Genomic DNA, 24,977 nt, shown 5'->3' with positions numbered 1-24,977 from the left:
AAGCATTCCGTGCTCCGCCCCTACATGCGGCTCAGGGAGAGGACCAGGTGGTGAGAAACGGAGGAGGATGGAAAAAGTGTGAAAAAGGAAGGGGAGGAAGAGGGCAGAACCTGTTTCCTTAAATAGGATGATGATTTGCTGGAGGGTTCAGAAAATGGCTGTATGACTGGAGGCGCCGGGGACCTCAGATTCTGCCGCCTCTTTGAGCGCCTCACGAGCGCAGCACGTGGAAACCGCCAGCGATTTAAGTCTGCAACGTGTGTGGAGCATGAGAGGTGACACTGCGTCCGCCCCTGTCTCGGCGGCCCAGCCCTCGTGACTCCCTGCCCTCTGTTTCACCCTCCCCTCCCTTCTCTCTCACTCCTCCAAATTGGGTGCCTCCTGCCCTGCTGGGTGAGGGTGGGGATTGCAGCCGAGAACACCGTGTTCCTTCCCGGCCTCCCGGTGGGGCGGCTCCGCCAGCCCTTTCCTTACATAACCTGCCGCGCACGTTACCCGCTCGGATGCCGGCCCGCCGAAGCGCTAGAGGTCAGCGCCGAACTCAGGTGTTCTGACTTCTCTCCTGGGATCTCTGGGCTGTGCGTCCTGAATTTTCAGAATTTGAGTACAGAGAACGGTGGGGTATGTTTCTCATCTCCTGGGTTATGGTTTTGTGTATCTCCACTTTCTTGAACCCATGGAGAAGATTGGAAAGACTTTGAAGGAGGGAAGAAAAGTTCAGAATTTTTAGCGTCTCAGAAGTTACAGAGGTTATTATTCGTTTCCTATTGCAGTATTTATTATATTTAAAGAGAACAATGAAGTAGAGAGCAGGTTTTCAGGGATTGTGGGCTAATTTAGACTGCTACACCAGGAGAGCCGCAAGAGGGCAGTCTAGTTCTGATTAGTTTTTTCCTTCTGTTTTAATTCTGCCATAATTACCAAATGCAAAGGGTATAGGTGGAAGTTGGGAGATGTGATTATGTTAAATATATGCTAATGCAGTACTTTTTTTTTGCACTTTTAAAGTTTCTAATATTTTCTGAAACAAAATCTCAACACAGTAATGAAATAAAACAGCAGAATTAGCATTGCATAGAAGATGTGAATAATCCTGTCATATCTAGGTGTTTTCTGTTCTACCTTAAATTCCACATGTATTCTCACTCTACAGTTCCTTCTAGTCTGTTGTCACCTAACTTGTTTTCTAATCTAACCCTTCTGTCCCTAAATCCTGGTGTCATTTAGAGTCCTGACTTTTGGACAGAACTCTCATGAAGAAATAGACCATAAGGCACGTATTTAATTAGTTAATTTATTTATTTTTGGTTTTTTGAGACAGGGTCTCACTGTGTAGTTCAGGCCAGTCTTGAACTCACTATACAACCCAAGGAGGTGTCAAAACTATGGAGTTCCTCCTGACTCAGCTTCCTGAGTGCTGAGATGAGAGGTCTGTGTCACCACATTCAGCATATTTCTTTTCTTTTTTATTTTATCCTCCAATTTCCTCTCATGAAATCCCCATTTACAGAGTTGAAGTGGCTTGCTCTCACCTGAAAAAACAAAGAAAAAAACCAGAATGAGGGTTAGGGAACCTGGCATACTCCTTCAGGCCTCTCACCTTTTCTAATGTTTTGAACTGGACTTCCGGGTACCTCTTGGGGAAGACCTGTCCTTCTGGCTCACTCCTCCTGCTAAATCTCTTTCTAGTGACTTAGAACCCCAATTTAAAATGCCTACTTTACAACACAGTGTTTCCCCCCCCCCCCCCCAGTCTTCCCAATACCTCAGGGAACCACCACCTGCTTCCTCAGAAGTTGGCCTCTGGACTTGACCAACTTGGAAGACCCACCCATTTTGCCCTCTGGCATCCACCCTGTCTTGACATTGCTAGAACAGAGCCAGCTCTGATTGTCCAGGCACCCAGAAGGCCTGAAGCAGCTTTTTCTCTATTTCACCTGTCAGCTGCTCTAGAAAGGCTTCCTCTGTGTTCAGAAAAATTAGTGACTTGTATCATGAAAGTCTGTGTCACACCTCTCAAACTTCTTTAGCATTAAATAATGAGATTTTTCTAAATGTGCCCCCTCTTTCATCTCTGAGCAGCTGAGAATTGCCTAGGCTGGAAACGCTAGCCAGACATAACAGAATTTCCTCACAGCCCCTAGCCAGTGGCAATATACTCACCTCCTAGGGGACAAACATCCCGCCCTGGACAAGGGCCCACAACAGGAGGAGGGGGACAGGACTTGGCAGGTTGGACACAGTGGCCGAATTCAGGTCTGGACTCTGCTAAAAGATAGACACCGCCTCACAGTGGACTGCCTCAGCCTTCGGGCTACTGCTTCCTCTCCCTGCCCAGAAGGGTAACATCATTTTCCACCAACCTCTTTGTTCCTTTCCTCTGGTCTCAGAGAAAGACCAACCCCCAGCCCCATCACTACCTTTCAGGGTTCTTTCAGCCATCCTTGACCACTTAGGGAGGCCCAAACTCAAAGGCTCCTACTTTTCCCCATATTGGGGACTGAACCCAGGGCCTTTATATTGAGTTACATCCCCTCTCCTTTTTTATTCTGAGACCAAATGTCACTAAATTGCTAAATTTCCTGGGCTGGGCTTATTCTCTTGTCTCAGCCTACCAGAAGTGCTAAGATTAAAGGTATGTTCCACCATGCCCAGCTCAGTGACTATGACTTATCTGTTACGTACATGACACTGTGTTTGCCACTGTGCTAGGTACTGTAGGAGGGATATAAATAAGAATAACATTATATTCCTGTCTTCAAGGCACTTACAATCTAAAGGGGACCCTACTATCTATTTAAAACAGTTGGTCTCGAGCCAGGCGTGGTGGTGCATGCCTGTAATCCCAGCCCTTGGGAGACTGAGGCAAGAAGATCCTTGAAAACTTGAGACCAGTCTGGGCTACAAAGTGAGCTCAAGGCCAGCTTGAACTGCATAGTGAGACCCTGTCTCAAAAAACAACAAAAAACAAAACAGTTGTTCTAAACTTGTCTCCATTTCCTCAAAATGTGTTCTCCAACTCCACAAAATCTATCTTTCTCCAGCCACTCAGTTAAAACTATCAGCTGGGCACATGATACCCACCTCTAATCCCAGTTCTCCATAGGCTAAGTCCAGAGGATTACTACAAATTTGAGGCCAGCCTGGGCTCCATAGTGAGTTCAAGACCAGTCTGATCTACAGAATGAGACCCTGTCTCAAAAAAACAAAAAACAAACAAAAAAAACCCCACCAACACCACCACCAGCAAAAACCACAAACAAACCCTAAAACTACCCCCAAAAGAAGAAAACCTTGCTATCATCCTATTATTGTGAGTTATAAATGATCTTCTCTTTGGCCTCTTGGTAGCTTTTTGGTTTTGATTTTTTTGTTGCTGTTTTGTGTTTTGTTTTGAGACCGGGTCTTACTATGTAGTTCAGGTTGGGTTTAAACTCATTACACAGCACAGGCTGGCCTGGAACTTGCAGGGGATCCTTGCAAGTCTGGCTAATGCTAAGATCATAGGTGTTCACCACCACACCCAGCTGTTTTTGTTTTTTAGTCAAAGTCACGCTATGTAGTTCAGGCTGGCCTTCAGGTAGCTATGGATCTTCCTGCCTCAGACTCCTGAGTGCTGGGATTTACAGGCATATGCTGAAATGCCTTCCTTGTCTTGGTAGCTTTTGGTTGATTATATTAGCTCTCTCTTCTAGACTCCTTAAGACAGATTTAGATATCTGTCTGCCTCACACCAATCACTATCTCTATTTTCTTGGTTGATTTCCCTTTCTGATTCTACCAACTACAGGCAGTGTCCTTGGTTTTTTGATCTTCTATACCACTGACTCCGTTGAGCTCATCTGCTTTTTTTTTTTTTTTTTGGTGGTCCTGGTGGTAGTACTAGAGATTGAACCCACGCTGTTCACACTGAGCTTTAAAAAGCCCTTTAAAAATTATTTATTCAGTTAAAGACAGGATCTTGCTAAGTCTTTATTTATTTTGTATTTTTGAGATAAGGTTTCAATATTCAGTTCAGGTTAGCCATGAATTTATTTTTAGTCCAGGCTGATCTGAACTCAGAGATTTTCCTGTTTCAACCTTCTGAGTGCTGGAATTACAGGTGTGCACTACCACACCTGGCCTTGCTAAATCTTTAAATTGTCTAGATTGGGTTTGAATTTGTGATCATCCTGCCTTAGCCTTTCTGACTGTTGGAATTGCAGACATGTGTTACAACACTAGATTGATTGATTGATTTTTGTTGACCTTCACAGTAGCTACATCCCTAGCCTTTTTAATTTTTTTGCCTTTTTGAGACAGGGTCTCTATGCAGTTCAAACAGGCTTTGAGCTCACTTTGTAGCCCAGACTAATCTCAAACTTGCAGAGATCTTCCTGCCTCAGCCTCCCACATGCTGGGATTACAGGTGTGTGCCACCATGCCCAGCTAAAATTTTTTATTTTAAAACAGAATCTCAATAAATTATTAAATTTTCCAGGCTGGGCTCAAATTTAGGCTCCCCCTGCCTCTGCTTCTGCCTCTGCATCCCAGAATACTGGATTACAGGTACATGCCATCACACCTGGCCCTCATTTACTCCCACCCCTCCCCCCCTACCAAGGATCGAACTCCCCACCTTGTCCTTGCCAGGAAGGCACTGTGCTGCTGAGCTGTATCCCAGCCCTCATTGACCCTTTTAACTGGTTCTGCACTTGCAGCTCTAGACTTGGGCTGGAGATGAGCTTGGCAGGGCAGTGCCTGCCCAGGAAGCATGAAGCAGGTTTGATTCCTGGTACCAAAAAGAAAAATAAAACTCTAGTCCTGACCTAGTTCAGCTTTTTTTACGATAGTCCTCTTATAAGGAAATCAGCATAAATTCGGCTTGGTCAATACCAAATTTATAACTTCCCTCTTTAACCACTCTGTTTCCCATAGTTCCCATTTTGGTTAACCATTTTCACAAACATATTTAAAACCTGTAAGTTATTTTAGCTCCTGATTTATTCTTTATATGAAATTATTATCAAAACAAAGCATTTGTTTCAAAATACTTATTTTTCTTTTTTGTCTTTTTCAGTTTTTATCGGTACCAGGGATCGAACTCACAACCGCCTGCTTGTAAGGCAGGCACTTGCTTATGCCACTGAGCTAAATCCCCAGCTCTTTTTTTTTTAATTGGTACTGGGGATTGAACTCACGACCACCTGCTTGCAAGGCAGGTGCTTATGCCGCTGAGCTAAATCCCCAGCCCAAAATGCTTACTTTTCTCCTCTCAATTCGTAATACTACTTTCTTAGTCCAGACCTTTACTAGATTGTGGGAACAATACAAATCTCTTGACTCCATTAAACTGCAACTTGCCTACAACCAGGTGCCAGCTGCATCATGTGCTTGCCATAGTGAAGGACCCCCTCTTGCTTATAAATCCAAATTTATAAGCTTATAAACTGGCATTTCAGACTATATATAGTTTAGCTTTTTTTTGTTTGAGACAAAGTCTCACAATGTAATTCAGGCTGTCTTTGAACTCATTATGTAGGCTAGGCTTGTCTCAAACTCATTATGATCCTGCTGCCTGAACCTCCTAAGTGCAGAGATTACAGGCATGATATGCCACCAGCCCAGGCTATTTGCTCTCTTTTTGTTTTGTTCTTTGAGCCCTATCTTGCCATATTTGAAATTTCTATGCAAATACTTGATGCCTTGTGCTTGTTTTTTCTGCCATTCTCTGTGGACTCTTCCTTCAATCATACCCCCTCTACTAAACCATGCTATACTTACTCTATTTCTCACACATGTGTAGCTCTTACATTCATATAATAACTATTTTTCCTCCTGATTGGGTTTAACCTCTTATAATTTCATGCTAATCAAAATCTCACCAGATTGGGCATGGTGGCACATGACTGTAATCCTAGCACTTGAGACGCCCAGACAGGAGGATCACTGTGTTTGAGGCCATCCTAGGCTACATGGTGAAACCTGTCTTGAAAAACCAAAATGAAGAAAAAAGCTCACCTATTCAAATTATATACAAAGCACAATCAAGACATGTACAACATGTCTTGCAGACCTGTAATCCCAACAGGCAGGGGGATGGCAAGCATTAGCCCAACCTTAGCATGATCTTATCTCAAAAAATTTTTAAAAAGGTGGTAGTGTGGGTGCCGTGTGCTGCAGCTCAGTGAGAAGGCCCTGGGTTTGCTCCTAGTATAGGGTGAGGGTGGAGGAACACAATCACTTCCTAAAACCTTCCAGACCACCCTTCCCTATATAGATTTCTCTCACTGTGCTGACTAGAACACTTGTTTATGTCATGCTCTCAAAATTACAGTGTACATAACTTAACATTGTAACATGCCTTTCATTTTGTGAGTCTTATAAATTCCTTGAGGGCAATAACAACATCTAAGATCTCTTTCTCATCAGCATCCTCATAAGTTTTAGGCAGAGATTACATAAGCATTAAGTACTATTCGACTGAAATTCAGCAGCACCAAGTTTTTCCAGTAGTTTTTGTTTTTTGAGACAGGGTCTCACTATGTAGCTCAGGCTGGCCTCGAATTCACTATGTAGCTCAGGCTGGCCTCGAATTCACTATGTAGCCCAGGTTGGCCTCGATCTTGAAATACTCCCACCTCATTGTCCCAAGTGTTGGGATTACAGCCATGCCCCACAAGCCAATTCCAGGTGTTTTGCATACAGGATTGTATTACCTCAGTGAAAGATACGATGGCCAATTTGAGATGAACACCTGGACTGCAGCACTAGTTATTTTCCCCACCTCAACCTGGTATTCAGGCCTCCATTATACTGCATTACCAGCACTGAGATCTTTCTGGGTTACAGAGGTCTTATCCCCCTCTTCACTGGTCCCCATTCAACTCACTGTTGCCATCGTCATTGGTTTTGTGGTTACAGGATTCTCATTGTCCTCAGGTTGGGTTTGAAGACTGATGGTGGTCTCTACTGCTTTCGTTGTTACCTCTTTGAACGAATTGTTCTGCATTCACCAGGATTGGGAAACACTGAATTACTATCTTCCCCCTTCAACATCCTCATAGATTCTCTATTTCAAGTGCTTCCCCCCTTCACCAGCTCTCTACCCTGCAGCTACCATCACCCCTGTCTGGGAATCACTTCCTAATTTCTCTCCCCCCACCTCGTTTTCACTCTTGCTAATCAGTTACATTTCAACATGATCCAGTTTCTTTTAAACTGTTATTTATCTTGATCCTCTGTACAGGTCACTTACCAACTTGTCCTCTGACTCAAACATGGAGTAATCAATGGTGAAATTTACATTAAAATCATCTGGGAAGGAGAAAATAAATAATGATATCTGGGTGTGGTAGTGCATGCCTGTGACCCCAGCACTTGGGAGGCTGAGGCATAAGGATTGCTGTGAGTTTGAGGCCAGCCTGGGCTACATAGTGAGCTCAAGTCGAGCCTGAACTACACAGTGAGACCCTGTCTCAAAAAACAAAAACAAAATTAGTAAAAAAAGAAGAAAGGGAACTCTAGATTCAGGAATGGAAAGCAATTGCTCAGAATGATCTTCTTGATCAACTTCAACTTGATCAAGTTGTAAAATTTATTGGTATAATCCACTCCTAATTAACTTTAATGTTAAACTACTTGAATGAATGTGCGTGTATGTTTATATTTACCATCTGGTTTCAAAATAATTTACCAACAATAAAACTTCCAAATTGTTTCAGCAGTTTTCTTGAGTTAAAGATCACTAGCTTGAGCCGGGTATGGTGGCTCACACCTGTAATCCCAGCCCTTGAGGCTGAGGTGGGAGGCTCATTGTGAGTTCGAGACCAGCCTGGGCTACAAAGTGAGCTCAAGGCCAGCCTGAACTGCATAATGAGACCTTGTCTCAAAAAAGAAAAAAAAAAAAAAAAAAAAAAGATCACTAGCTTGAGAAACAGCATTAAGAGTCTTGATAGTTTTTGTTCATAGCCAAATTTCTGACTCATTTGCTGTGTGTGAAGGGCAGTCTTAGAGCTAAATAGTCCCACAGCCTCTCTCCACTCAACTAAGGGTTAGAGCATACTCACCATAAGTTGGGGTGACTGTGTAATAATAAATCACTTGATAATAATCATCCTGTACCAGTTCTTCATCCTCATATTCTTGACCTATGACAACAAGGATTATAGGTGAGGAGGCCTCTGGACCACCTTGGAACAGAACCTGATCCAACTCTGCTAGTTCTGTCTGCCTACCTTCCAAGCGGCATATTATCCCCTGCCTTTGCACCTTGAATCCTCCATAGTCTTCTGGGCTTCATATTTGTAATGAGGCCTGCTAATCTGTGCTTGGCCTCCCTTCCTTTTATTGGTACGTACTGAGGAATGAACCCACATCCTTCACACTGAGCTACATCCCCAGACCTCCTTTACATTTTATTTTGAGACAGGATCCTGGTAAATTGCTAAATTTCCCAGTTTGGACTTGAACTTGAAATCCTCTTGCCTCAGTCTCCTGGAGTGCTGAGATTACAAACCTCTGCCATCAGGCCTGGCTACTCTGCTTGTTCAGTCCAGGAACTCCTAGGGTGGAAAGCACATACTATAAAGCCAAAGAGAAAAATCAAAAAAAAAAAAAAAAAAAAAGAAGGAGGCAGAGACTAGAAATGAAAAATATAAAGACTGTGCCCTAGAATTTATTGTATTCGAGAGATGGCTTCTTTTAGCAGTGTCTCTTAGATTTGGATTTTGGTTCTAGCTTCACTGCTAACTAGCAGAATAATTTTTTTTTGTTTCAGTTGTCCTTTGTTGCAAGATCATAGAACTAATTACAAATTTAACCTATAATTTGATAATCTTTAGTGAGGTAATAAGATTTAGTAAAAATAAAATTTAAAAGTGATCATAGAACAACTCAAAATGCAGAGTAAGGAAAAAAAATGCAGAGTAACGATGAGAACCATCTGCTGGGCCAATAGGTTTAGTTCTCACTAAACGAAACCCCAAGCTTTTCCTTTTTAGGAAAAGTAAACTGTAATTCCAGTAGACAGCAATATGGGAAGTTTTGTTATATACACTAGTTTCCATTTAGTTAACTGTTTCTGGCTGCCTCAACTGGGCTATCCAATTTTGCACAGTGGTCTGTGCTTGAGCCTTCTTTGCAAACAGCTTTAGATCTATAATATACTTGGCAATCATCTTTTCCTGTTGTGGAGAGATGCTGTGCACCACTTGCTTCTCTACCTAGCTTATCATGTGCTCTTATTCCTTTCGATGCATCATATTCTGCCCAGAGACATGATAGTCCAGGTAGTTGCGCTGAACAAGTGCCTGCTAGGACTTCCTCAGTTCAGTTGTATCCTGGATTTGTTTCATGGAACCTTGTTTTGCCTCTTCTAGTTGGGTAATTTTTTGCTTATTGAGCTTATCAATAAATTATCCAAAAGAGACATTGTATTTTTTAAATTCTGTAAATAAGTATCCCTTCCACAGATATGGTGGAGAAGATCTCTGGGGTAATCACATGTATTTCTTTGGACAGAAAATGCAAGATAAGCTCAGTTCCAAGCATATAGGGTCCTGTTCCACGAGTTTTAGGATAAAGCAACTGGAAGAATTCCTTAGGAGTCAGCCCAAAATAAACTTTTCCACCAAGTTCTGGAAGAAGTGGGAAAGGAACAAATCCTGTCTACTCTGTGTGAAGGATCCTTGTTGCCTGCAATATCCCTGGTCCTAGGAGGGCTGCATTGTTCAGACTGGGTGCCACTGTGGTGGTGGCAGAAAGTACCACCCAGGACAGCATGATCAACAAAGGTCCAGGAAATGGTTTTAGCTTCCCGTAACCCCGAACAGAGCCGGCAGAGTAATCTTGAACAAGCTACTTAATATCTGCTTAATGATTCAACCAGATTAAATGCCCCATCTCTTAGTTTTCTGTTTTGTTTTGTTTTTATTTATTTACTTATTTTGAGGCAGGGTCTTGCTATGTAGCCCAGGTTGGCCTCCAACTTGAGACGATCTTCCTGCTTCAGCCTGCTGAGTGGTGGGATCACAGGTGTGCACCCCTACAAGTGGCTCTATTTTCAGTTCTTTCCAAAACTAAAAATATACAGCTTTCATGGTTGAATCAATTACTCTACACTTCCAGCTAAGCACTTCACTGAACTCCTTGCCAGCTTTCTCTCCAACACCAAACTAATGACACAAGAATCTGGTGGTGGTGGTGGGGTGTCAGGAAACAATGAGACACACCTGGCAAGCTAGGAAACAAAGGAAGGGAAGGAGCCAAGCTACTCTTGGGACCCTGTCCCTGAAAGCAGCCAATTTTCCACTATCCTAAAGGCCAACGCATAGCTCTGTCTTTACTAAGAGAAAGTTTTCTTTCTATTCTCTGGGAAAGGAGATAACTTGGCTTCTTTCACTAGTTGCAGACTGCCCATCTTCCAAGGGTCCATTCATCTTTTCCCTACTCTTACATTAGTCCTTCTTGTTATTCAGTGTTGTGGTGGTGGAAGCTTAAGTTTGCCCTTACTAAAAGATCCCCTCTCTCTGGGACTCTGTTGTCTATATGACATGTCATTACCTTGAGTCTGCCTTCCAGATCTTCCCTGCTCCCTACTCTGGACCCCGGCACAGATGAGAAATACCTTACTTCCCACTGAAATGCACCATGCACCTTTTCATTCGTTCCCTTTTGCCCTGTCCTTATAGAGGGCCTGGTACAAAAGCTGGGAGCAGGAAAGAAAGTGGACTTACCCAAGATAAGTGGCACAACAAGGATGGCTGTGAAGAGGACATCCATTCTGGATTTTTCACAGTCGCTGTGGAAGTAAAAAGGAAGTTACACTGTTTCCCACCAAACTTTCCCCGCCTCCCCCACGGGCCAAGGCTGGAAGGAAGCTGTAGGGGCTCCTCTCCCTGCAGCAGGATTCCCCGCCTCCTTGCTGGCCACATCTTCAGTTACTACCGGTTGGTCCTCAGCTTGAGCTGCCCAGATTCTGAGAAGCAGCAGTGAGTTTTGGAGTAGCAGTGGGTTTTTGTGCATCAAGCTCCTCCAGCCTTAGGCCCATGTAGGACACCCATTGCCAAAGAAAAGCCAACCAATAAGCTCATCTTCTGCCTTTCCTTTCTCCCTCCCAGTCCTCTAGAAAACCCCACCCTCCCTCTCGCTGTCCCTAGCTCACCAGGGCCATTCAGAGTTGCCTTTCTTTTAGCGGCTTAATCATAATCTCTCTTTTACACTGAAAAAATGTTCAGCGGAAAAAGTAAACATTTTTTTCTAGACTGAAAATAGACCTTCTTTGCCTGTCTTGGCTGTGGAGGATGGGAGCAGTATTTACCCGTCATTGTTCAACTCGCAAAGCACCTGCTGTGTTGTTTCTGATTGAAAGCTCCCCCCCAAAATGTGTAATAGTCATTGTACAAAAGAGAGGAAAAGAAAGTGCTCTAAACTATATAACTGCATGTATATTTAAGTGTATAAGATAGAATATGATATCACAGAGTTTTATTGGATCATTGTACAGAACTGTTTGCAGTATCATTGATGGAATGTCCACTTTACAAGCTTTAATTTTGTGACTTGAACAATTATTTCTAAGATGACAATATGTAATCCATTAACTAGTAATTTACTACTGTTCATTTTTTTTCTGCAAATCTGTATAACTTGTACCCTTTCTCTGCTTTTTTTTTTCTTTTCTCCTTAAATAAAATTTAAAAAAAAAAAAAAAAAAGAAAGCTCTCAGCCGAGGAGAATTATTTCCTCTCTGTTCAGTGCTGACCTGACCTCACCTTGTTCTCAATGTCCTGGACACAGAAGAGAAGGGAGGAAGTAGGTCTGAGTCTTTTCCCTCTGTTGTGTGCTGTGCCCTCCTACTCACGTCCTACTTCATTCAGGATTTCAGAAGTAGAGTTCTCATCTTTCTGTCTGTGTCTTTATTTCCTAGTTTCAGTCTATTCAATTCAGAAACACTGGCTAGGCACTGTGAGCTAGGTCTAGTCTGTAATTCAGAACTCGTGGGCAAGAGGATAAGAAAATAGTTTTTTGTTTTGTTTTGAAATGGAATTGATGAATATTTGCTCTACATCTACAAGCACAATACAATCTATATGGAACCACCTATGAACAAGATGGGTAGAAAATGCTCTCAGCCATCAGGAGATGCAGTACCCACAGCTAACAGGAGAGGTGAGAAAAGTTGTCTTGTTCCTATTTCTTCACTGCTGGACTCAGAAGCAGGGCATGTTGAAGTCTTGAGTGCTGCCCATGATGTTGCTGCCCAGTCAACCTTATGGGGGGAAGATATGCTTGGTGAATCAATTCCTCAGAGCCTTTTCAAAATGTCCTGAAGAACATGTAAAATATCTAGGTGAACATAAATATATTCATTAAATCATGGATCATCTCCAAGAAGCCTAGTTCTTTTCCATTTCTGTAGTTTTCTGGTACTTCGATGCTCACTTTCCCATCCTAAGACTTCTTTGCTTAAACATTCTCCCTAAGGACCAACCCCTTCGCTCTTTTTCTTTTGGTCTTCATTTTTCAGAAAACATATAGAGGAAGTATGACATAAACAGAAAACGGAACTGACTAGCAGGGGGTGGTGTGGTGGGGAAGCGTGTCATTTTCCTTCAGCCTCAACGCTCTAATTACTTTTTAAACTTCTGAATTCCTTCTAAACGCCTTCCTAACATTTCTCCCCAGGCTCCTTTGACGTTTCTCTTATTCTGTCATTGAAGATCAGAGATGAAGGGTTTACTAGCGAAATACAGTATTCTACATCTCCTGTACTAGCCTGTCCGAAGAGCTCCTACTTTGAAATCTTTTTATCCCTTAGGCAGCAGCGCTAGCCCATTTCCTTTCATTCAAGTAAGAACAATACCTGTCCCTATCTCCCTGCACCCTCTATCCTGTGCTCTTTGTATTTGTTTCTTAGATTCAAACAGGACTTTTCCTCTCTGCAGCCCTTCAAGATGAGATAGGGTAGCTCAGCATGGTGGCCCACTCCTGTAATCCCAGCACTTTGGGAGGTTGAGGCAGGAGTATCCCAAGTTCTAGTCCATCTTGGACAGTTTAGCGACTTAGCGAGATCTTGTCAAAAAAAGAAAAAGAAAATAAAAAGATTGTCATCGTTCTTCCCCCACAAACCGCGGCCAAGGTGTTAACAGAACCCATGAAGCCGTGCCTTCATCGGGATCAGGCTCAGCTCTTTAAACAGTTCGAAGGGCCGGGGATTTAAATAAGTGGCATAAGCGCCTGACTTGCAAGCGCGAAGTTAAATTCGATTTCCGGTACCTCTCAAAAACTAAAATAAAGTATATAAAATAAACAGTTCGAGCCACTCCCAGGACGAGGTCCAAGACTCAGGTGACTGGAGACTACAACTCCCAGTAGGTTGTTCAGCCAAGCTCCTGCCGTTGAAGCTCCGCCTCCGCTAATTCCTCATTGGCTTTCCAGGGATGGGGATTAGATGGGAGGCGGTCCTGGGGCTGCTGTCCGGGTTTGTCCGCTTCCGGCTTCCGTAGACCAAGCCGGACGAACCGTGTGGGGTTGCGGTGCCCCCTACCCTTCCCTGGGGTTCAGGGGTGACATTGCAGCGCGCCCCTTGAGGGGGTCGCGCCGCCACCCCCACACAAGCTCCTCAGCTGGCGCGCTCTTCTTGTTTGCCTCCCTTGGCGAAGGTGCCAACCCTTTCCCCAGCTGCCCCGCCATGGGGGCGGCAGTGTTTTTCGGATGCACTTTCGTCGCGTTCGGCCCAGCCTTCGCGCTGTTCTTGATCACAGTGGCCGGGGACCCCCTTCGCGTTATCATCTTGGTGGCAGGGTGAGTAGATTGTAGAGAGGCGGGATAGCATGGAAAGACAGACGCGGAAGGGGTTGGAGGAAGTGGGGCGATCCTGGAAGGCTGAGTTGGTGGAAATAAGTCGATACCAGGACAGGGTCGGATGGGTGATCTGGGTGATTTACGTTTTCCCGCAGATGGTTTCCGCCTTCCAGGGACGCACAGATTCCTCCTACACGCCTCCCGGCTACGTCAGAGGAGGCCGAAGGCCGAGGCTTGGGAGGGGGCTGGGTTGACCTGGGCCGCCCCAGACAGGAGGGAGGATCCAAGAATGGATACCTTCCCTTCCGTGCCCTCATACTCTGTCATTCCTAATCAGATTTCTACCCCTTCTTCTGCGTCCAGATTCTTACAAATGAGTAGCTACTGTATGTGATCCCAGTCTCCATCACCGTTTGGAAATCTAACTACAACTTTTCTTGGATGGTTCTCCTTTTCTCCTCCCCCTCCCCGATTTCTCTGGGTGCTTCTTACACTTGCTTGTCTCATTGCTTTCATCTTTTCTCTCAGGGCATTTTTCTGGCTGGTTTCCCTGCTTCTGGCCTCTGTAGTGTGGTTCATCTTGGTCCATGTGACAGATCGGTCAGATGCCCGGCTCCAGTATGGCCTCCTGATTTTTGGTGCTGCTGTCTCTGTCCTTCTACAGGAAGTGTTCCGCTTTGCCTACTACAAGCTGCTTAAGTAAGAAGATGGGTAGATCTGGAGGGGAGAGGGGCAGAGAATTGTACAGTGGGGAGTGGGGCAGCTCTGGGTGGTGGTTTGGAGGGAGAGACACTAAGGGAGGACATTAGAGGGAAAGGACCATCCCAGCCCTCCCTCATTTTCCCCTACCCCACCCCACCCCAGGAAGGCAGATGAGGGGTTAGCATCGCTGAGTGAGGACGGAAGATCACCCATTTCCATCCGACAGATGGCCTATGGTGAGCCAAGGGAGAGGGACTGGAGGAGGGAATTGGACAGCCCCCTCCCTAGGGAAATCTCTAAATAATCCACGTGTTCTAAGTCTTGTCTTGTTTTCCTTCATACCTGACTTCCAAGGAAAGGTGGTCTGGAGGGAGAGTAGGTGTGGAAGAATGGTTACAGAGAATGGGAGGGATTGCTGGTGGTGAGGCAATAGTGAGCTGTGACATTGACAGGACCCTCCCTCCCCCCAGTTTCTGGTCTCTCCTTCGGTATCATCAGTGGTGTCTTCTCTGTTATCAATATTTTGGCCGATGCACTTGGGCCAGGTGTGGTTGGGATCCATGGAGACTCACCCTATTACTTTCTGACTTCAGGTAAGGCTCACTTCTAATGTTGCCTTCATGCCCCATTCATCCCTGGCCCTGATTTCATTTATTGGCCTTCCCTGGGAGACTTCTTTGGCTCAACATCTCAGGAGGCTGGGAGAAAATCAGGGATGTATTTCATCCCCATCTCCCTCCCTCCAGCCTTTCTGACAGCAGCCATTATCCTGCTCCATACCTTTTGGGGAGTTGTGTTCTTTGATGCCTGTGAGAGGAGACGGTACTGGGCTTTGGGCCTGGTGGTTGGGAGTCACCTACTGACATCAGGACTGGTGAGTTGGAGATAAAGGTCTGAGTTAGGGAGAAAAAAGCCTTTAATGGTGAATGGGATGGGTGGGTATTTTTACTTCTTAACATTTATCTTGGGTGGAGGCAGAAAGATGAGCCTTCAGGGGTGTGCCATGTCAGTATCAGTTATATGAGCTGCTCTGGGGGTACTTGGGGGGGCATTTGAATGAATTAGTTAAGCTGGAATGCAGAGGATGTGCAGAGAGCAAGAGTGGCAGCAGCCTTTGAGGGACTTGAAAATCAGAAAATATGTGGCCATAGGTACTGGTCTTCTGGAGGAAAGACTGGGGAATTTGATGATATGCCTGGACAAGTTTTGAGTCAGAGGCACAAAGAAATGTGGGGACTAGGTAGAGAGAGAATTTAACTTCTTTTCTGTGTTTCCTCTCATTCCCAGACATTCTTGAACCCATGGTATGAAGCCAGCTTGTTGCCCATCTATGCAGTCACTGTTTCCATGGGGCTTTGGGCTTTCATCACAGCAGGAGGGTCCCTCCGAAGTATCCAACGCAGCATCTCGTGTAAGGACTGACTACCTGGACTGATCGCCTGACAGATCCCACCTGTGTGCCCACTGCCCATGACTGAACCTAGCCCCAGCCCGGTCCGTTTCCCATGTGCTCCGTCTCCTCTTTAGTCTGTCCTACCACCTTCAGGGTTTTGCTTTGTCCATTTGTGACCTTTGGTATCTTAGTGTTACCAGTCAGTGACTGGTGGGTTTGAATCCTCACTTATCCCCACCACCTGGGGACCCCTTGTTGTCCAGGACTCCCTGTGTGTCAGTGCTCTGCTCTCACCCAGCCCATGACTCACCCCGCTTCCCCTCTGCAGGCCGACGGCAGGAGGACAGTCGGGTGATGGTGTATTCTGCCCTGCGCATCCCACCCGAGGACTGAGGGAACCTGGGGGGGACCCCTGGGCCTGGGGTGCCCTCCTCCTCGCCCTGTATTTCTCCATCTCCAGCTCGGGACAGTGCAGGTTGCCAAGAAAAGGGACCTAGTTTAGCCATTGCCCTGGAGATGAAATGAATGGGAGCTCAAGTGTAGATGAGCTCTGAGTTTTCCAGTTCCCTCTCCCCAGACTGGATGTCCTAGTCTTTCTCAGGTCTGAAGGGAACCATTTTTGATGTGATAAAGACCTCAACTGCCTTGGTTTTTTTTAGGGAGGGGAGAGGAAGGAGGTACACTGAAACTCTGCTAACCTCCGTGGGCTATATTTTCCCTCTTTAAATTGCTCCTCATGGCTGGCTTATTTCTGACCCCTTTCCTCTTGTCCCAGGCCCTGGAAGAAAGGAAGGAAGTGCATGTGTGGGAACTGGTATTACTGGAACTATTGGTTGTAACCTCCTTGACCACCAGCGTCCCTCCTCTCCCCAGGGTGAAGCGAAGGGTGCTGAGGGAGCTGGCCCACTCTAGAGCCCTGTTGCCCTCAGAGGGGTCAGACTACTATGGCATCACAGGGAAGGAGGGCAGATTTTTTTTCTAGTTTTTAATTGGGGTGGGGTAGGGTACTGGGGAGGTTTTCTATAAACTGTATCATATTCTGCGAGGGTGGAGTGTCCCATCCTTTTAATCAAGGTGATTGTGATTTTGACTAATAAAAAGGACTTTATAATTGTGGGGGGACTTGGTTTTAAGGAAAGGGTTAACATATTAATTGAGGTTTCTGCTCTGTTACATCTCTTATTCTACCTTCTTCCTAACCTGGTAACTACTGATCTCCAAGCATAGCTTTGGTACCAGGACAGATATTGGGGTTGATAATTTAATGTCAGACACTGTAAGTATTGCCCAGAAGTGGATCTCCCTTTTCAGGAATGGGATAAAAGGAGTTAATCCCAATGCTGCTTTTTCTGTCTGCTTTGGCCATGCTAGCACCTGAGGGATTAAGGAACTCTCTTACCTTCAAATGATAGGCCAGAGTGAAGGTCAGAAACTTTAATTTCCAAATATATTGAACAGAATAATAATAATAATCCCAGCAGCAGCCCTTTTTCCTAAGGGGAGATACTGCAGCATACCTAGGGGAAGAGATATAAAGGTGAAGACTAGGGGACTTTGTGGTACCTACCCAACTTCAACAACTAAACAAAAATAGTTTGCCCTCTGCATTAATACACACAGGTCCCTGATCTACATATTTTGAGAAACTGAAAGCTCTGCTGTTCTTCCTCAAAGAAGAACTAGTTGTCTTACCTGTCTGTGGGAGACTGTCTAGAAGAGGGAGGGGAATCTACCTACTACTCCTAACCGTATTTTCTGACCAGTCTCTGACCCTACTTTGGAGACTCCCTGACAGGTATGAGAGGAAGAGGTCCATGATGTCTGAGGGGGAGTTTATGCCTCTGTGGTGGCTCGGACTGAGGTGAAGACCACACTCTTCCCATTTCCTAGCCTCTTCTTCCTGGAAAAGGAATTAATATGGGAGTGACTGGAGTTCTAAAGTGAAGCAGGGGGCTGGGGATTTAGCTCAGCGGCATAAGTGCCTGCCTTGCAAGCAGGCAGTCGTGAGTTCGATCCCTGGTACCGGTAAAAACCAAAAAGACAAAAAAAAAAAAAAAAAAAAGTGAAGCAGGTTGGAGGGACTAGGAGAACATTCTGGAATAGAAAAGGACTGCAGGACTGTAAGGTAGAGCCTCACCGAATCCTTTTAGCGATGAAGTAAGCAGCCACCAGGAGGCAGAGACAGCCCAGCACGATTCCCACAGCTAGACTCAGCATTTCACCTGGGGAGACAATGATGAAAAGTGTCAGCTTCAGACTAACCTAGGCCTGGGACCTCCCCAGTTTGCTGACAGACCCCACCCCTTGTCTTACCTGTGGTATACACAGGTCCTACTGTAGGGGAAGAAAACATGGATTAATGGGGCTGCAAGTTCCATCCCAGCTGACATCAGCATGCTGTTTCTCTGATGGGACAATCACCCGGGCATACAGGGCTGGGACTGGGTCCCAGTCCAGGTTAGGAACTGGAAATCTCTTTTCTCCCAAGAGGTCACTAGTTCCTGCCATTGAGTCCTTGGGTTTCCCATCATTACTGAGCCTTTCATAGTCACCTTGGATGAAAGAAGCAAAGACAGCTCGCTGGTTGAGAGGCTGAGGAGCTCGGTAGTTCTGGACCAGGGCCTCTGAGGGCTCTTCTTCTGTAGAGAACAGTGTCTGCTGAAGCCTTTCCAGCTGAGTAGAAGAGTGAGAAGTTGCTTTAGGGGCGTGGGAAGTAGTCTGATGTCAACCATGTCTTCACCACCACCACACTCACCTGTCCCACTGAAATCTGGGCCCTTCTGTTGAAGACTGTCCAGAGCACACTCTGATAGCAGGGAGGAGTGGTGAGCGAGCCATTGTAGCGGAAGAACTGCTCCAGCTCTGAAGGGAGCAGCTCTCTCACGCTGAAGGGAGGCACTGAGGTCTTCTGATCTAGGGATGACATACCAGGACTGATCTCTCCCTCTGAGCTGTAGCTGCTTACCTAGACCTGGTTTTCCAAAGCAAAACCCATGGGCCTTGGTTTATTGCTTTCTTCCAGAGCTTAATAGATCAGGGTGTTTTTGTTGTTTTAATGGGAGTACTGAGACTCAGACCAAAGACTTGCTAAACAACAACCTCAGCCTTTTTAAAAAAACTTTATTTTGAGATAGTCTTGCTAAATCTCCCAGGTTGGACTTGAGCTTGGGGATCCCCTTGCCTCAGCTCCCCAGAGTGCTAGGGTGACAGGCATGTGCCACTATTCCTGACTTTAGGTCACTTTTAATTTTGTCACAGAGTCTCAGTATATAGTTCAGGCTGGTCTTGAACTCATGTAGCCCAGGCTGGCCTCAAACTTATGGTGATCCTCCTGCCTCAGCTTCCTGAGTGCTGACATTACAGATGTTTGCCATCATGCCTGGCAAGGTCAGTTTTTGAGTTTCCCTAAAGTCTAATTTTGCTTGCTCTTACTATAGACTTTTAGGGTTCACCTTTATGGCTTATTTCATGCAGATGACTCAGAATGTGTTCATAGGCTGGATTCTCAGTGTCGCCCACCTGGAAAAGGATGAAAGAAATAGGGGTTCACTTATAAATGGTCAGGGTGGGTTGCTGTCTGTTTGGGAAAGGAGGCAGGCAACCAAATAGCCCTAGGAGATGCAGAGGAAGTTGAGAGGACTGGGAGCAACTGGAGGCCACTGACCTCAATTAGGATGCCCAGGACAGCCAGCCCCTGAGGCCTCTGGGCAGCTTCACTCAAGCTGCCATAGGAATCAGAATCATAATGAACAATATGGAGCTGAGGGAAAGGAGAGGAAACTGAGTCATTTAGTGTTTCCCCACCCTTCCAAGGCCTTAATTCAGCTACTGCCATGACCTCAGCATGCTCTAACCTTGTTCCCAAAGCTGGGTCTTAACCCCCCAGGATGACCTTTTCTGGTGTCCATATCTTTCTTGGCCCTGGACCAACCATTCCTGGGTTGTTTTATATCATAATCTAAGCTCTTTATTCCCTGGTACCTCTGCAGCTGTGGCTTCATTGTTGATCTGGTGCTCTGACCCCCCTGGGGATCCTTTTTGACCCCAGTGCAGGTGGAGCTGGGCAGCTACATATTTTCGGGGCAGTCCGCCCAGGTACAGGGTAGGGGGCAAAGAGAGTTGCACTGTGAGGAAAAGAGCAAGCTAGAGTTGGTTGAATGCAGGTCATTCCCACCCCATAGCTGCCACCTCTTCACTCATCTTCCTTCCCCAGTGACACCCAGTGCCTCCCGTGATTCTGTGCTTTTCTAATGTAGCTCCCTCTCTTCAGTGATGGTTAAGTCAGTATTAGGACATTAGCTGTCCATTGAACTTGATCATAGACATTCAGTTCCCACCTTGGCTATGGGAGCTTGATGCCCATTCTCATGTCTCCAAATGGATGGAGCTTTCCAAGAATCCACAAGTTTTGAGAATATCCTGACTCAAAGATTTGAACTATAGCCTATAACCCCTTGGAGCCTGGGCAGTTTTTTGGCTTTTTTTTTTTTTTTTTTTACCTGTGTGGCCATTATTATGCAGGTCCAAAGGCTCAGTGCCAGGCTGGTCATATCCATGGGGCTGTAGAGCAGGCAGCTCGGGGTCGAATGTCACACTGTCTGTCTGGATATCGATGGGGGACTGGGCATCGCTTCCACACTCAGGGTAAGAGGCTGGCCAATGGTCCTGACCATGTGGGCCTGGTGAGGGTTACCATGGACATTTGTCCTGCCCCTTAAGCCTCAGTCACACTTCGACATCCCCACCAAGTAACCTGCCTGTTTGGAGGTAAAATGCACTTCTGTCCACCCAGCTAGGCAGGGCTGGGTGAAGTTAGACCCACCGGATCTCATGCTGCAGATCCCTGGCCTACCCACAGACAGGGATGGCTCCCACCGGTCCTAAAAAATAGCCAGTGGTGGTCCTTTTACTTACGTGGAGTTTGAGGACAAGAAAGCTGAATGAGGGGAAGAGCAGATGGATAGAAAGCTTGAATATCCAGAGAGGTAGGATTAGAGAGTAGGAGTAATAAAATGAGAAGAAATCAATGATTCTAGAGAGAGAGGGTCTCTTTAAGGCTCCCTGTCAACCGGTGCACTGCAGTTCAGGTGCCCTGACTTTCTGTCATTCACTTATTGCTGTCATACTGGACCTTGTATTGACTCTGGGGTTCAGTTTAGTCATTCATCAGAAGCTCAAATGGATTGAGTTCTACCTCCCCCAAGGTCACAAACTATCCCACCTGAGTCTTCCTCACCCCTGGCCTCAAACCCAGTCCCAAAGCCAGAGGTGGATCAGGGGATCAGCATGATTAGGATAGAGGAAGAGAGAAAAAGGCAGTGAAGGCCAGAGTTTACCTCCCCAACCAGTGTTCTTTCCATGCCAACTCCCTCACTCCCACGTGGATTTACTGGGGACTCAATTGGCTTTTATGCTGAATCAGGAGGTGTGGGATTTAGTGATTTGAACAGGGTCTAGGAGTCACATATGCAGAACTCAGGCCCAGGGAGTGAAGGGAAGAGGCAGGGCTCTGAGCTGAAGGAAACCTTCCCACCCACATGGTAAGCCAGGCAGGAGCTGTAGAGATGGATGTCTGCAGGATGGAGCTCTGCTCTCACCTTCATATGTCCAGTGGTGACCTGCAAGGCAGAGTAGTTTGGGTTACAGCCAGGCAGCTGAGGCCGGCCCTACCTCCACTGCACCCTCCTCTCAAGCTCTGCCTGCCTCCTCCTGCTCTCTTTCCTCCACTTCAGCACTTCCCAAAGGAAGCACTGAAACTGGACACCTTGGTGGAAAGGTTGGGGGGCCTATTTAAAATCCGCAGCCAGGCTGTGCTTGGGCTTGCCGAGTCAAAGGGGAGGAGGAATGGAGAGATAAAGCCTGGAGACTAAAATTAACCTGGACCCAAGTGTACATTTTGCCAACTCTTAACCTTTCTCTAGCCTGGGCCAAGTCACTCTAGCATTTAGAAGATCGGGGCGGGGTGGGGTGAGGTGTGGGCAGAGGGTTTGAAAGAAAGGAACCAGAGAAAAAGGGACAGAAGTTCAGAGCCTGTGAATGGAGGACTGCTACTGAGGGACTAAAGAGAATTATTCCTGTGGGAGCACTGCTTGAGTATAAATTAATATTTAAATTCTTCCTTTTTGGTCCCACGGCTCTAGAGGAAACTCCCCACCTCAGCAACCTCTGCTGCCCAGGTTCCCAGATAGCTCTGGGAAGGACTGAGTCAGGGCAGAGTCTCTGCTAGGTTGAGGGCAGTGGGTGGGCACAGGCAGCAGGCTGGCAGGGACAGGATGAAAGTGGAGCATTGTGTATAGGAAGGAGAGCTGCCAGCTGGGTCACACGCCAGGCTCTTGTGCCTCCTGTCTCTGGCTGAAATGCTGAGGGTCTGCTGGTCTGGCCCCCCACCTAGCCCCAAGCTGCTTCAGGGAGAAGAGAGAATCCTTGTCGTTTTTTCACTGCAATATTTAAATTGCCAGAAACTCTGCAAAGAAATCCTAAATTTCTTACCCTATTTCTAGAATTTCCTCAAATTTCTTTATGGTAAGATGGCTTGGATCTCATCTTTACTGTGTTCCTCAGTTCACACAGTTCTCAAAAGCAGCCCAAGGGAGGGCAGGCAGCAGCCTCATTTACCAGGCCTGTGGGGCCCCAGTAGCCCTAAGTCCCCTTGTTCTGGGAAGGTGCCCTTCTCATCAAATTCTTGACATGCTGAGTTTACAGCTTTTCCTCCTCTTTCCTTTCCTTTCTCCTCAGAAGAAATTTGTGACTCCATTTGGCTGTTCCCAGCATCCTCTTACATTCTGTCTGCTCTCTAGAACCTCTTGTTCTTCCAAGCAACTGTATGCTACCATAGATATTGCACTAGATGATTTTTGTTTCCCATGAGGTGTATAGGTGTATGGGCCTGCCTCTCAAGAATCTCTTGTACTCTTGTAAGTACTTTATAAACTGTAAATGGCCACAGAGAGGTTGGGTATTATTGCTATTGCTTTGAGGGGAAAATTGGGAAATGAGTCACTCCAGAGAGTTAAGGGCCACCTCTGCTGTGAGATGTTCAGCTAGAGACCAGGGTGGTGGTGGTATAGGATTGTGGGCCCCCCTTCCCCTGCCCATCTCTTCACTCCAGGTCTCTTTGGCTCCCTAATCACAGAGTTCATAAGTAAAGCAATCCAGGAGGGTCACCTGTGACTAGGGCTTTGAGGAGAGTTTTGGAATCTGTAACCTGCAAGGAGCTTCCTGCACTTGTGTGTGTACACACCTTGTGCTCAGCTCTCCAGTACAGCAAGCCTAGAAAGGTAAAAGGAAAAGAAGGGGAGCAGCACTTTCCCCTACCCCGGAGCCCATTATTCCAGCACCCAGATGTCCTTTTACCACCCCCCTCGCGCCATGCCCGGTGACATGTGGATATTAGCCCAGACAGACACACAGACATCCAGTTGTACCTACCCTCATCGGCAGCCAGGATCCAAGTCACCTCAAGCAAGAGGGCGAAGAACAACATGGTATCCCCAGCAAAGGACGCAGCGGGCCAGGAGTTTAGGGACTAGCGGTCTAGGGAAGAGAGAGTGCGGGAGAGAAAGAGAGGTTCCTGGCGTTAAGCATGTTCATTTCTTTTTCTCTGGCTAGCTATGTCTCTGCAGAATTTGATTTTCAATTGGGTACCGTCGGTTTCTGGGTCCCAGGATAAATCTTTTGCTGTCCCCCTCTGTCTACGCTCCCCACTTTCTGCCTTCTCTTTATCTACCTCTGCAGGCTCCACTCCTCTTGCTGGCCAGCGGCTTCACAATTGCCTCCCGCTTTTAAGGTGGTTCTGAACCGGTGGACGAGGGGAGGAGGGGGTGCCTGGGCCGGTGGCGGGCAGCTCCTTAAATAGCCGATTAGGCATGCAGGACGGCCGTGCTCCGAGCCAAGCTGCACGCTTCCCCCAAGCAAGCGCTGGTCCGGCACTTGAGCCCAAGTGGGGTGAGCTCTTCCTCAGCTATTCACGGACACTGCACAGATCAGGACCCCTTGGAGCACAAAGGACAGGGAAGGCGAACTTCGGGACCCAATCCAGCCCCACAAGGGGACACGGTGTTGTCCTTTGCCCACCGGGACGGTGTGTTGGGGTAACTGGTGGGGGTCCTGTTCCCAGTGCCCTGCAGATTCTGAGCTGCCCTGGAATAGGAAAGGTCTACAGTTTGCAGACGGAGCTAGGGCCTGGGTGCAAGTCGAGGGTGGAGAGTGAGGGTCTGAAACGTGGTTTGTGAAGAGTAGAGAAGCAGGACCAGCAGAGCTTGAGTGATGTCTTTCTCTCGCGCCTGTCACCACCCCTCCCCACGGTGAGGCCTGGGTCCACGTGCCCATGTGGCTGGGGGGGGGGCGGGTTTGTTTGCCGGATAAAGCCCATTTGTGTGCCCAGCGGGGGAGGGGCTGCCGAACACTACGGAGGGACAGCGGCTCCAACTGCCAGCCCCAGCCACCTCCCTCCCCGGGGAGCTCAGATGTAGGGCGGCTTTTGTCACTGAAGAGGACACTGACCCCTCCAGAGAGGCCTGTGCAAGAGGAGAGACGACGGGGAGGCCAGGGAACAATCGGACCGCCGCCGCCGTCAGAAAAAGGCGGATTCCAGAGCAAGAGAGTAGGATTCCAGAGAGAGACCATGTGATCCAGATGAAAGAGGGTGCAGGGTCTTCCTCCAGCCTAACAGAAGGTCAAGGCAGGATGGAAGAGCCCAGGCGAAACCTGCCAGCGGAGAGCGGAGGCTGCAACTTCAGGAATGTGGCTGTGCGCGCTCCCCCACGGGACTGGAAATCCCGCTCGGAATGTGCGTCCTAAATCCTCATTAGGGAATGTGAGGCCCACAGATGATTCTAAGTTAGTCACTGAAACCTCCTTCTCCTTCATAACCTTCACCGGGCCACGAGCTAGGGGGACGCAACCTTCCCAGCTCCTTCTGCCTTCCCTGCTCCTGCTGAGCAGCAATAAACCGCCCAAACAAAGGGAGCAGAAGCCAAACACAAGGGAGCAGGATAGAAGCCAAGGGAACAGAATAATGCATTCGCTGGGTCATCAGCTCCTGCCGACCGGAGCTGCCTCCCCTGCAATTGATCTGCAAGCGTATTTTGCAAATGTC

General features: G+C 46.8%; 3 protein-coding genes and 1 pseudogene across 14 annotated transcripts; 1 reads left to right on the top strand and 3 right to left on the bottom strand.

Annotated features, from left to right (window-relative positions):
• The first annotated feature begins 147 nt into the window (after positions 1-147).
• Positions 148-16,991, top strand: Aph1a (aph-1 homolog A, gamma-secretase subunit). Of its 2 annotated transcripts, none has more exons than XM_063252777.1 (7): positions 148-275; positions 14,314-14,484; positions 14,650-14,723; positions 14,958-15,080; positions 15,234-15,361; positions 15,775-15,898; positions 16,209-16,991. In XM_063252777.1, exons 1-7 carry the CDS (start codon positions 163-165, stop codon positions 16,271-16,273), a joined length of 798 nt encoding a protein of 265 aa, XP_063108847.1. In that variant the 5' UTR covers positions 148-162; the 3' UTR covers positions 16,274-16,991. The 2 variants fall into 2 exon arrangements, with proteins under 2 accessions (XP_063108847.1, XP_003478950.1); XM_003478902.5 differs by lacking the exon at positions 148-275 and adding an exon at positions 13,459-13,785.
• Positions 1,281-11,055, bottom strand: CUNH1orf54 (chromosome unknown C1orf54 homolog). Of its 6 annotated transcripts, none has more exons than XM_063252789.1 (8): positions 10,927-11,055; positions 10,716-10,780; positions 8,049-8,129; positions 7,238-7,296; positions 6,872-6,985; positions 3,085-3,177; positions 2,164-2,268; positions 1,281-1,532 (listed from the first exon to the last, which is right to left on the bottom strand). In XM_063252789.1, the coding sequence occupies exons 2-7, from the start codon at positions 10,759-10,761 to the stop codon at positions 2,167-2,169; spliced, it is 495 nt and encodes a 164-aa protein (XP_063108859.1). In that variant the 5' UTR covers positions 10,762-10,780; positions 10,927-11,055; the 3' UTR covers positions 1,281-1,532; positions 2,164-2,166. The 6 variants fall into 6 exon arrangements, with proteins under 6 accessions (XP_063108859.1, XP_063108863.1, XP_063108873.1 ...); XM_063252793.1 differs by having other exon boundaries at positions 2,164-2,265; XM_063252803.1 differs by lacking the exon at positions 3,085-3,177 and having other exon boundaries at positions 2,164-2,265; positions 10,927-11,050.
• On the bottom strand, positions 8,143-10,707 carry LOC100720570 (ATP synthase F(0) complex subunit B1, mitochondrial-like; annotated as a pseudogene).
• Positions 16,992-17,299: 308 nt separating the features above from the next.
• On the bottom strand, positions 17,300-24,221 carry Ca14 (carbonic anhydrase 14). Of its 6 annotated transcripts, none has more exons than XM_013143031.3 (13): positions 23,607-24,221; positions 23,309-23,413; positions 23,045-23,149; positions 21,478-21,498; positions 20,380-20,559; positions 19,862-20,004; positions 19,545-19,640; positions 19,333-19,399; positions 18,636-18,793; positions 18,433-18,553; positions 18,194-18,211; positions 18,018-18,102; positions 17,300-17,780 (listed from the first exon to the last, which is right to left on the bottom strand). In XM_013143031.3, exons 2-13 carry the CDS (start codon positions 23,361-23,363, stop codon positions 17,714-17,716), a joined length of 1,116 nt encoding a protein of 371 aa, XP_012998485.1. In that variant the 5' UTR covers positions 23,364-23,413; positions 23,607-24,221; the 3' UTR covers positions 17,300-17,713. The 6 variants fall into 6 exon arrangements, with proteins under 6 accessions (XP_012998485.1, XP_012998484.1, XP_012998483.1 ...); XM_013143030.3 differs by having other exon boundaries at positions 18,194-18,214; positions 23,525-24,189; XM_013143029.3 differs by having other exon boundaries at positions 18,194-18,214; positions 23,607-24,187.
• Positions 24,222-24,977: the final 756 nt, after the last annotated feature.

This window comes from Cavia porcellus, unplaced genomic scaffold (assembly GCF_034190915.1).
Source record: "Cavia porcellus strain 051 isolate PalLab524CR breed Dunkin Hartley unplaced genomic scaffold, mCavPor4.1 scaffold_1, whole genome shotgun sequence".
Lineage (NCBI taxonomy): Eukaryota > Metazoa > Chordata > Mammalia > Rodentia > Caviidae > Cavia > Cavia porcellus.
This window is presented reverse-complemented; position numbering and strand designations above follow the sequence as displayed.